The 12,199-nt window shown below is 38.0% G+C and overlaps 1 protein-coding gene across 3 annotated transcripts in view; it reads right to left on the bottom strand.

Moving 5' to 3' along the window:
- Xpo7 (exportin 7) overlaps positions 1-12,199 on the bottom strand; it is a 106,675-nt gene that overhangs the window by 44,589 nt on the left and 49,887 nt on the right. For 2 of the 3 annotated variants that reach the window (XM_037208400.1, XM_028877622.2), the window contains exons 1-4: positions 6,084-6,191; positions 4,502-4,648; positions 1,789-1,882; positions 573-739 (exon numbers count right to left, since the gene is read on the bottom strand). In XM_037208400.1, the coding sequence (XP_037064295.1) occupies positions 573-739; positions 1,789-1,882; positions 4,502-4,648; positions 6,084-6,104 (429 nt within the window). In that variant the 5' untranslated portion in view covers positions 6,105-6,191. Of the gene's footprint in view, positions 1-572; positions 740-1,788; positions 1,883-4,501; positions 4,649-6,083; positions 6,192-12,199 lie in introns of those variants that run through there. The other variant, XM_028877621.2, reaches the window with a different exon arrangement.

The raw sequence follows: 12,199 nt of genomic DNA, 5'->3' as shown, positions 1-12,199 counted from the left end.
AATACTACTAATTATTTTTACCTAAGTTATTTTTACTAAGTTATAAAAACAAAAATACTTAGCTTATAGGGCTAAGATACAAAAAGAGGGTACTCTTAAAAAGTGAACTTTTTTGAAGATTATTTGGAAATATCTTTGAAAGCCATAAATAGTTTTATCCTTCTGATTGATTAACTTTAAGGTTAGGAGTTCACTGACAGATATACTTACTCAAAGTGTGGCAAGATGTGTGTGCTGTAGTAATTAGTGAATACTTGACAGCCCCTAATTGAAGCAAACTAAATGTTTACCTATAGAACACCAGTTAATTATTTTATGACATTTTAGCTTGGTACAGTGTGTAGGAATCTTCAAAATAGACAAGATTTATTTATGCTAATATGCAAAAATGGTCACACATATGATAAAAAAGATGGAGTATTTCAGATAATGATATTTTATGTAATGAATAAAAAAGTAGATAAGCATCAAGTCTATTTCTGTTGCTTTCCCCATTTCTATTATAGCACCTGTGTGCTCACACACACACACTCTCTCTCTTTCTCTCTCTCAAACATATATGTATACTGTACCTGTAAAAACCTTGTGACATCTGTGATTGCATTTCTGAAGACATAGTCATCCTTCTGACAGTCAAACCAGCCCAGCTTTGTGATTCTGGCATATAACTGGATGAGTGCTTGTGTCACGAAAGTAGCCAACTTTGGCCGAGTGGCAAGGTAGTTGAGCACATAGTTCCCTAAGAAACGAAACAGTCTGCATGCTAAGGAGGCTTTAAACACAGAGGCTTGTCTTTAGAATACATTTACTAGGCAGAAACAGTAAATTCAGACTGAACTCTCTTAGTTCTTTACGTTCCCGAGAAATGAGGCTTCAGATTTAAGACGATGACAGTGACAATGATGATCTTCATGGTTCTGGGGACTGACCCCAGGGTTCTGTGCATGCTTTAGACCACTGTAAGCTCACTGTAAGCTTGCCAAGCTGACCTTGGTTATGGGCAAGGGTTATCAAGATCACCAAGAGTAATTAAGAGATTGCCAAGGACTTGTCTAACTTAGAATACTGTCATTTATAAATAGACAGGATGGGGATATTTAAAAATCACAATTTTCTTTTCAGAAAAGTTATTATAAGCTTTTGAATTTTTCATCATCACAGTGACAAATCTAAAGTATAGCAGCCTTAAATGTACTCTTTTTTCCCCCCAAGATTTATTTATTTATTTATTATACAGTGTAATGTCTGCATGTATCATTGCAAACCAGAAGAGGGCACCAGATCTCCTTACAGATGGTTGTGAGCCACCATGTGGTTGCTGGGAATTGAACTCAGGACCTCTGGAAGAACAGCCAGTGTTCTTAACCGCTGAGCCATCTCTCCAGCCCTTAAATGTACTCTTACATGGCTAAATAATGCTGTATATGCAGAACTAAAAAAAGTCTTCAAGTTTTCGGAGGTATCAGTGACAATAAAAAATGACAGAGGCTGGTGTGGTGGTGGATGATTAGAAACCTAACAGGTGTGAGGTGAGATGAGAGGAAAGTGGGCTTGAGGCCAGCCTGAGGCACACACACACAGTGAGGCCCTATCTCAAAACAAAAGAAAACAAGAGAGTGAATAAGGAAATGTGTTAGCAACCAAAGGGATGGTTCTGGACCCAAAACTCTTGCAAAAAAACCTAATCCTAGATACACTTAACTACACTCAACTATTTAATTATTTAGTTACTATCAGCACACTACAAACTAAATTTCTTTGAGACAAAGCAGAAAGCTCTATACTTACGGATATCTATCCGCTGTTCCAATGGTAGTGGGTTGTTTGTTCGTGACACAAGCTTGGTAAGGCATGTAGCTGCCAGCAACTGGGAGTAGGATGACTGGAAAAGGAGTGAAAAAAAAACAAAAACACTGACCATCGTATGGGGCAATCAGCTATAAGGTTTTTGTTTCACCTTGTGACATTTCTGCAGTGTTGAACTAGAATAAAAGGAAAACTGAACTGTGGTACCGAAGAGTCCACTATACTACAGAGTTCATCTCCAAACTGTATCTGTCCATTAGTACAGCTCTAGGAAGTGCATATGAGCATTTTATAGTAAACTTCAGATCAACTATTTCTGAGAAAAAGTATGTCCTAATAATGGAATATCATTTTATTCTCCAGTGAGGCTTTTAACAACTTTTGGACTTTCAAAGCACTAAAACATTCCAGCTGGTCATGACACAAGGAGGAATCACGTATGGTAATCTTACATAAAATCATGCAACAGGAACAGATTCAGAACCACTAAAAATAATCTAACTGAAGGTCAAAAATAACTGTCATGAAACTAAGTTTTAAGGACATTCACTCATGTTAGTATTTTTACATACCACCACCAGGCAGGAAAGATTCTTAAGACTAAGAAAAAAAATTGGTGGTGGTGTACTCCTGTAATCCCAGCACTCAGGAGGCTGAGGCTGGAGGACAGCTAGTTCAAGGCTAGCTAAATGCTATATACATCAAGATCCTATCTAAAAAAACAAAACAAAATGAGTAGTAATACAACAGAAAAAAAAAGTTACAAAAGTGACTTGAATTTATACTCATACACTTAAACACAGTTTACTGTAAAAATAGAAACTTAATTTAAGTTTTTAGTCATAATTTTAATAGGCTTGCTGAGCCACTGAGAAGTGGGCACAGATGCAACTGTTTTCAGTACTGTACTGATTCTGCTTCTTTCTCTCTTGCTAACTGTCGGTGAGAAACTGCAGTCAATAGCTCAGAGAGTATGTGGGCTCTGGCAGCAGGAGTGAAAGAGCTTACTGTACATCTCCCAAGACACATGCTCTGGAACAGTCTGCAAACAGTGACTTCAAGAAAAAGCCTCAGTCAGACCACTATTCAACCTGACATGACTTTGTTTGTTTTTTTTTTTTTTTTTTTTTTTGGTTTCTGTTGGAGCTGAGGACCGAACCCAGGGCCTTGCGCTTGCTAGGACCACTGAGCTAAATCCCCCCCCCCAACATTGTAATCTTCACCTATTTAGAAAAAGAGCTAGATTCCTGAACTGAGGTTTTTTTGAAAAAGGGTGATTTTAACCAACTATTAATTATTACATAAATATTTGGACAATACTAATGAAAACTAAACAATAAGTCAATTAGAATTCTAATTTTCAATATTATTTTGGCCTAAAGGGTATTTTTTACAAGTAAATTACTATTATTTTGGCAGGGTTTTTTTTTTCTTCTTTCTTTTTGAGATAGAGTTTAACTTTATAGCAAAGGCTGGCTTTGAACTCATGGCAATTACCTCACAGCTATGATTACAGGCATGAGCTACTCACTACCCCTGAAATATTTATAAACAAAATTTTTAGGGACACATTGTTGTTCAAGACACAATACTGTATCATCATTTATATTTCCACCTCTACCAGATTCACAGTAATTATAGATAGTATTTGTATCTTTTCTTAGTTTCTTCCCTTTTATCTGTGAAAAAGATAACACAGATAGGCATGTCTAGAAAGTTGCTAGAGCATTAAGGAAAAATAGCAAGAAAAATAAGACCAAACTGGGTATGGTGGCACATGACTTTAATCCTGGCACTTAGGAGTTAGAAATAGGCGGATTTCTGAGTTTAAGAACAGTCTGCTCTACAAAATGAGTTCTAAGACAGCCAAGGCTACACAGAGAAACTGTCTTACAAACAAACAAAACAAAACAAAACAAACAAAAAAAAAAAAAAAAAAGGAGAGAGAGAGAAAGAAAAAAAATTGAAAAAACAGAATGGAACTTCAGTTTATGCTATTCCTTTGTCTAAGGAAGGCTAGGCCAGGGTTTATCCCCAAAGCTGGAATTACTAGTATTTGAGAGCTGCCTGACAAGGGTGCTGGGAACCAAACGCTGGGTCATTTTCAAGAGCACTTGATGCTCTTAACCAGTGATCAATCTCCTCAGCTTCAGTTGGCAGGGATTCCAATTCTAAAACCCAAACTTCCTAGCTAGACATGGTCTCACTTTAAATCTTAGCATGGGAGGCAGAGGCAGGACGATCAGGAGTTCAAGGTCATCCTCAGCTACATACCAAGTTTGAGACTACCCATTTTGAGTTTGAGACATACTACTACTATGTGAGATTGCCTCAAAAATCAACAAAACATTTTAACTTCCATTGTCATGGTCATTTTCCTCAGATCTGTTCAGCAAGCAGTAAGCAGAGCTGAGGAGAAAAAAGGAGACCACGAAGTTTATCAACAACAAGGACTGACATACCCCTTACATCCTACGAAGGACAGGAGATGACACTGAAACATAAAATAGAGAATGCATCCCAGGAATTTGGTGCAGGACAGAAATATACGTATAAAGAGCTTACTGATTAGGAGGCCATTGTCAACAGATACTCAAGACTCAGTAGAGACTATCCCAGTCTGTCCCTAGTTAGAAGCAGAGCATTTTCCTTGGTTCTAACAAGAACCCTTTAGGACTAGTTAATTCTTACGTACACTTCCTCTCTCGAGGAGCAGCTGGCACTTGCTCAGGCAATCAGGGCTGTTGGTGAATTCAACCAAGGCTTTCTCTGCCTGCAGTCGCGTGGTTGTATCTGTTGTTTCATACAACTGTTTGCACAGATTCTCTAGTTGGGCCAGGCTCTAGAAAAGATCAGTAAGAAATATGTCAGTTTAGGCAATTACCTATCTATTACACTCGAACTTGAAATTCCTGGACAGAGCTAACCATGCCAGTGAAGCTGAACTGCCACTCATCAGATGCTGAGTAGCCTTTATTTTATAAACATGTGTAGCCTCTTTATGTGAAGCATTAGAAAACAATATGATAGAATTCATAAGACACCTATACAGTTCTGAGTCATTACTTTGGGAAATAAACACAAATGAAATACTTTCTCTTACAAATAAATACCTCCTAAGTTCTTTAAAAAATTTCACCAACCCCACATCTGACAGAGGACTTATCTCCAAAGTTTACAAAGAACTCAGGAAACTAGACATCAAAATACTTAACAATCCAATTAAAAAATGGGCTAAAGAGCTAAACAGAGAATTCTCAAAAGAAGAATCTAAATGGCTGAAAGACATTTAAAGAAATGCGCAACATCCTTAGTCATCAGAGAAATGCAAATCAAAACGACTCTGAGATACCATCTTACACCTGTCAGAATGGCTATGATCAAAAACACTAATGACAGTCTATGTTGGAGAGGATGTGGAGCAAAGGGAACACTCCTCCACTGTTGGTGGGAGTGCAAACTTGTACAACCACTGTGGAAATCAGTATGGCGGTTTCTCAGAAAATTGGGAATCGATATACTTCAAGACCTAGCCATACCACTCTTGGGCATATACCCAAGGAATGCTCAATCATACCACAAAGATACATGCTCAACTATGCTCATAGCAGCATTATTTGTAATAGCCAGAATCTGGAAACAACCTAGATGCCCGTCAACTGAAGAATGGATTAAGAAAATGTGGTACATATACACAATGGAGTACTACTCAGAAGAGAAAAACAGTGACAGCATGAAATTTGCAGGCAAATGGATGAAACTAGAAAATATCCTGAGTGAGGTAACCCAAACCCAGAAAGACAGTCATGGTATGTACTCACTCATAAGTGGATACTAGATATAAAGCAAAGAACAATCAGACTACAACCCACAGAACCAGGGAGGCGACATAGCAGGGGGGACCCTAGGATGACTGTGGTTTATAGTAAGTTTTGGTTTTACTCAATCACTGGGCAAGCCTCACTGAAACATTTCACTATTAGGATAAGAATTTGTACTGTATCAAGCTGATAACAGAAAAAATAAATAAAACAGAAAAAAAAAAGAAAAAAATTCGAACAAAAATTCAAAACTTATTTTGTCACCAATTGTAAAAGTACCAGTAGAAGAATTGTTGCTAAAATCAAGCACATAAACTATAATTTAATGCAACACAGACTTTTACATGGTTTTAAATATTTTCCTTTTGTGCAATAGTTGCTAGCTTGCAGCTACCTGCGTAAATAAAATCAACCCTACAAAGCTTCTAAGAGAACATTTGAGAATATGTTACACACCTTTCTCCCCGAGTCTCGCATGTCTCAAGTGCAGCACACACTTTTCTGATATATTTAAATTCTTGCTTCAGCTCCACATTTAAAGTGAAAGGGTCCAAATAAATTCAACCCTAGCATCTGCTTACTTGTAGATAAGACAAGGGAAACGCCCCCAAACAAACCTGTCTCCAAATCTTGAACCTGTTCCAGAGGCAGGAAGGGTTTGGGTGTGGGCTTTGTTTACAACCAAAGAGATACAAACAAATCTACTTCCACTCAACAAGTGTTCAAGGCAACATTGAAAAGAACTAGTTAAAACCACACTTAATTACCCCCTTTCACTGACTGAAGACAACAGCAAATGTTAGTCTTTAATGAATGGTTTGGACTTTAAGAACTTTGAACAGTAAGTAGTATGCAAGGCTTGGGTTAGTCGTTTGAGGGATCTGGCTATTAGAAGTGACCATTCTGACAAGAATAAAAATAGTGAGACTGAAACAGGCTGTGGAAACTGTCTGAAATACTTTGCCACTTTCCCAAGGCTCTTCCACAAGGCAGGAAAGCCCTTAGGGCAGGATTTCTATTTTATTCAATGTGATTAATAAATTCCCACCAAAGGTGGACTCCAGAAAACCCTAAAAGAGTAAAACACCATCCTTCATCCTCAAAAGGGAACAAACAAAAGTGTCTTGGGACTACAGTGAGACTCACTTGTTTCTCCTGACTTCCAGCTACTTTTCACTAGCTTCAGCTCAAAGCAGAGACTTTGTGAAGTCAAATCTTAAGCCTGAAGTTCTGTGAATCTACTTGATCCCCCACTCCACATGGCTCACAGACATGGAAATAGAGGGGGAATCTAACTGCATATGTGCCACAAAACACTTTCAGATGTCATTTTATGCTTGCTAGTACTGGTCTAAGACCCCACTGAAAGTGGAATCAATTTAATTATAAATCCCCACTTTCTTCTTTTTTGAGACAGGGTCTCTCTACAGGGCCCTGGCTATCCTGCAATTCCTTATGTAAATCAGGCTAGCCTTGAACTCAGAGATTCACCTGCCTCTGCCTCCTGAGTGCTGGGATTAAAGGTATGCCACCATACTCAGCCAATCCACTCATTTTAAAACAAAGGATTAAAGTCTCCTTCATAAGGTTTTGTTTGAACATCAGACTTCAATTTCCTCATGTAAAATGATCCCCTTATAACAAAAGGAACAAGTTATTTAAAACAGACAACAGGGACAACATCAAGAAGACACCGTTACTACCAAGGAAAGTTCGGCTTTAAATTTGGTATTAGGTGACTGCATCAACCGCCTAAGCTTCACAGCCAGCACGCACTCTCTAAACAGAACTGCTGCTGCTTAAGGTATAAGGAGGCTCCTGAAGGTCTGATCAACCAGTTCTAGCAGCTTCCCCACAGCAACTCTTCTTGGATGTTTATTTCAACAAAGCTGTTCATTCTAGAATGGCTAAGCATCCCTTATTACCAGATCCAACATACAGGTCATGGTGGGGCTTTCGTTGCCATTTTCATTTGTTAATTTAGCAGACAAGACACACTGAGGAGTAAGCCTGGTAATGAATTCTCAGCTCAGGAAACAAGACTGTTAAAAAACAACAATACCAACCTGGCCATTTACACAGAAGTCTGAAGAACAACAGCTTTACCTCCGTGTTTCCAGAACAAATGGGTAAGAGTTTTATTCCCACAAAATCAGTGGCAGTGTCTTAAAAGCACAGGGCTAAGAGTCACCTTTAAATAGGTAAGAGTTTTGTTCCCACAAAATCAGTGGCGGTGTCTTAAAAATACAGGGCTAACAGTCACCTTTTCTATGTTGACCCAAGTACCCATGGAAGGCAAGAGGAATGAGGTGTGTATGGTCTTCTGTTCCTAGTGTTTCCACAGCAAATCTAGCAGTTAGGGAGACTTTAAGTCTTCTGTTTTTACATAAACCTAAAATAATTTATCTCATTATTATATGATTAGCTATCAAAGCTACTACTTCCACTTGAAAATGGCAACAACCCATCACAGCATGAAAACAGATGGTCAACTTTCTCTCTACTGCTATTATATGATGCTACTCTTGTCATAAAAAAAGCCTCTAGAGATGAAGGGCTATTTTCTGTTCCTGAAATTGTCATGCCTATAGTCCACAGAGCAAATTCTATCTGGTGCCACCGAAACAGAAAAGCAAAGTTACAAACTGTAATGTGATCTTCAAACTAGCAAAGTACTGCTTTATTACAAGAAACTCAGACCATTAACCCTAGCCTAGAACCAGACTGATTTTGCCAATAGCCACATAATGTTAAAATACATGTTAAACATGTACTCGTTTGTGCATACACACATATAAAATACAAACTATAAAATGCAGCCCAATTACTCATATTTCAACATAAGAAGTACTGTTGAGACCATAGACCTTACAGTATGATTTAACTGAAAAGCTGATTCTACATAAGGAAACTAATTTTGTTCGTACATTAGATACCATATTACACAACAAAGCAGAAATTAGCTTGGAACCTATCTTAGTTTGTATACTTTTGGTTTTCAAATATCTAACAGTCAAATTAGCCTCACTGCTTAAAACAAACAAACAACCAAACAACCAACCAACTTTGGAGATTTCTACTCACAGATTAGGATATATATATATGTGTGTGTGTGTGTGTGTGTGTGTGTGTGTGTGTGTGTGTATGTATGTATGTATGTATGTGTATGCTTTGGAAGGGCTCAATACTTTCCCATTAATTAAATATAAGTATTAACTGGAAACAACGAGCATAACCCATGGATCAGATTTGTAAGTGTTTTTCTGAGTGTGTCCTTTACCTGACTGCTATCTGACAGAAGCCACCATGGCATTACAATGAAGGTGCAGGGACACCAGTCCTAATGGGAAAACAAACACACAAACAAACCAAAACCAGAGAAGATTTACTAACTTAATAGCTGAACTTTCATAATTAGGATGATTCAACTAAAAAAAAGAATTGGGGAAAAAATTAGGCCATGCCCAACCCATTTAGATCCTCCTCACTGGCATTCTGCATACTGAAAAACATTAGTGTTAGGGATATTAAAAGAGAAGATACTGAACTTCTGCCAGTATTCTACCTGGGGACCTAGAAGGTAAATGGGATAGATGGACAAGGGTATACTTAGAAAAAAAAATTGAGTCAAGACGGTATCTTATTGTTAGTAATGAGTATCCAATCAACACAGGCATAACTAAAGAACTCTTAACCACCGAGTGGCAATTATTATTGGTAGGTTAAAAGAACAAACAGTGGGCCAGCAAGACGGCAGGTAAAGGTGCTTGCCATGCAAGCTGTTGCCGCTGTTCATTACAATCAAGATGTTCACTCTAGGATGGCTAGGCACCTGCCATTATTAAACTCACAGATCCCAGAATCCACATAAAAGTGTAAGAAGAAAATGGATTCTACAAAGATGCCCTCTGACCTACACATACCCACTGTGGCATACATACACACATCCACCAAACAGCAAAATAGAAGTATATTGTCATTTGTATGTTAATTTATATAAGAAAATCTGGATGAATATAAAGTCATTTACAACTGAGAAGTTAGGTTATGGGAGATTTGAAATTTCTGTAACTTGAAAAATGTAAAGGTTAGCTTTTTAAAATGACATTAATCAATTTATGTGCGTGTGTGAACTTGCTGTGGCCCGAGTGTGAAGAGAAGGACAACCTGCAGGACTCCTCTTCTTCTACCACTTGGGATCCAGTTTCTAGAACGCAGGTTGTCAGGCTTGGTAGTAAGTACCTCTATCTATCTCCTGAGCCATCTTGCTGGCCCTTGAAGTTTTTTTTTTTTTTTTTTTTTTTTTTAAATAAAGAAAACTGAGACTTCTATGTAGCCTTGACTGGCCTAGAACTTGATAAGCAGACCAGGCTGGCCTCAAACTTGCTTCTGTCACTTGAGCGCTAGAATTATAGGTGTGAGTAACTATACCTTGCTTATAATTTAAATAAAAAATTATTTTTATTTATGTGTATGTATATGCCTAAGTAAGTTTATGAGCCTCACATGTGTATGGGTACTCAAAGAGGCCAGAGGGTGTTGGATCTCCTGAAAGCGGTGTTACAGGCAGTGGTTAGAAACATGATTTGGGTACTGGGAACTGAATCTAGGTCCTCTAGAAGAACAGTAAGTGCTCTTACCCAATGAACCATCTCTCCAGCCTCATGATCTGAAGTTTTTACTACAACTATGTGATTTAAGAAATAGTTTAGCTGGGCAGTGAGTGGTAGTGCCCAAGACTACTCAGAGAAACCCTGTCTCAAAGGAAAACAAAACAGTCCTGCCTTGCTTCATGGCCCAAAGCTACAGACTAAAATCTAAGAAATATTTTATTTTTAAATGTGGGTATCTGTGTGCATTAATGCAGGTGCCCATAAAGACCAAAAGTGGGCATGAGATCTTGAAGAGCTGGAGTTACACTGTCCTACATGGGTGCTGGGAACCAAGCTCCAGTTTTCTGGAACAGCAGTATGCGTTTTTTATTTTTGGTTTTTTGAGACAAGGTTTCTCTGTGGAGCCCTGGCTGATGTGTCTCTGTAAACCAGGCTGGCTTCAAACTCAAAGATCCGCCAGCCTCTGCTTCAAAGTGCAAGGATTAAAGGCATGTGACACCAATACCCCGGAACAGTATGCTTTTTTAACTTCAGGCATCTCTCCAGCCCCTATGTCAAAGTTTATAATACTCTATAAGCAGGAAAAAACACCTTATCTTTAATTATTTTAAAGACAATTCAAGTTATTCTTTTTCTTTTTTTTCCAAAATCAACTCCTTTAATTAGTAATGACCTTATTTACTTAGTTAGGGACAAAGACTAACGATGGAGCCTTCACTGGCCTGGAATTTGCTTCCAGAGTCATGGGATTACAAGCATGTGCCACCAAGCCTGGCAGGAATAATTTATTAACAGCAATCAGAATTCATAAAGCCAAAGAAAACAGAAAGTCTCCTCCAGGAGCTAATTAAAAATTTTATTCATAACCAGTTTCTATTTTGTTCTTAATATTGGTGGTTTTGTTTTGTGTGGGCCCGGCTGGCCTGGAACTTACAGAGATCCTGTCTGTCTTGGCCTCCCAACTACTAGGATTAAAAGCATGTGCTACCAAGCTGGAAAATATTGGTAGTTTAAATGAGAAGAAAAAAACAATACAAAACCAAACAAATACCACCCCCCCCAAAAACAAAACCAAACACTTAAAAGTGTCTTCCTACTTATACTTACCAGTCAAGTTCTCATAAGTTATTTCAGAGAGGTTTATTACATTGGAGTCAGTAGGAAAATTTCCAGCTCTCTGAATGTTTACATATGCAAATTATTTATTTTTAAAAGTATGATGTTTAAGAAAAATGTTTATGAAACCAGTATAGATTAGACATTAATATGCGTTTCAGAGGGCATCCAAACAGCCAACAGGCTAAGGTTTGTAATCTCTGGCATCTCCAGGAAATCGGAGTTTAAATCACAAAGATATTCATTAGGACAGTTAAAATGGAAAAGCCAAGATCACTGTTGGGCTGCACTTCAAGAAGATTCACACACTGTTAGGCCGAGCTGATTCAAACATGTCAGAAATGTGGTAGTGTCTATTAAAGCTAAACTTCCAATACCATAAATGGAATGGTTCCCAGATGGAAAGCCAAATGCATTTAAAGTAGAATGGATAAATATTCTGATTTCTAGCCTGGGTGCACGTTACCCAGGAATGACTACTTTATATCAATCAAGCTATGTATTTATAGTTTGTGCAGCTTTCTGAATGTGTAGAAAAATAACATAGCTCTCCCCAGTTCTCTAGGTATTTATTCTGTCCATTGCTTTCTATGGTAATGGAAGAGATGTTCCTCAACACCCTGCAATTACACTGGAGACTAGTTACATTAACTCATGCCATTGGAACTAGGCCTCCTGTATTTGCTCAGCAAATAACTAAGGCAAGGTTTCTGGATGTATTTGGGGATATCCTATTTTCAAAGAGTACTGAGGAAGTAACACTTTTTAGCTACAGGTGCTGTGTAATGTCTACTGACTAAAGTTAGATAAAATACATACTTCCGCAAGAGATACTACTCTGCA

Source organism: Peromyscus leucopus, chromosome 9, assembly GCF_004664715.2.
Source record: "Peromyscus leucopus breed LL Stock chromosome 9, UCI_PerLeu_2.1, whole genome shotgun sequence".
Lineage (NCBI taxonomy): Eukaryota > Metazoa > Chordata > Mammalia > Rodentia > Cricetidae > Peromyscus > Peromyscus leucopus.
The sequence above is the reverse complement of the archived record's forward strand: the minus strand, read 5'-3'. Positions and strand labels throughout refer to the sequence as shown.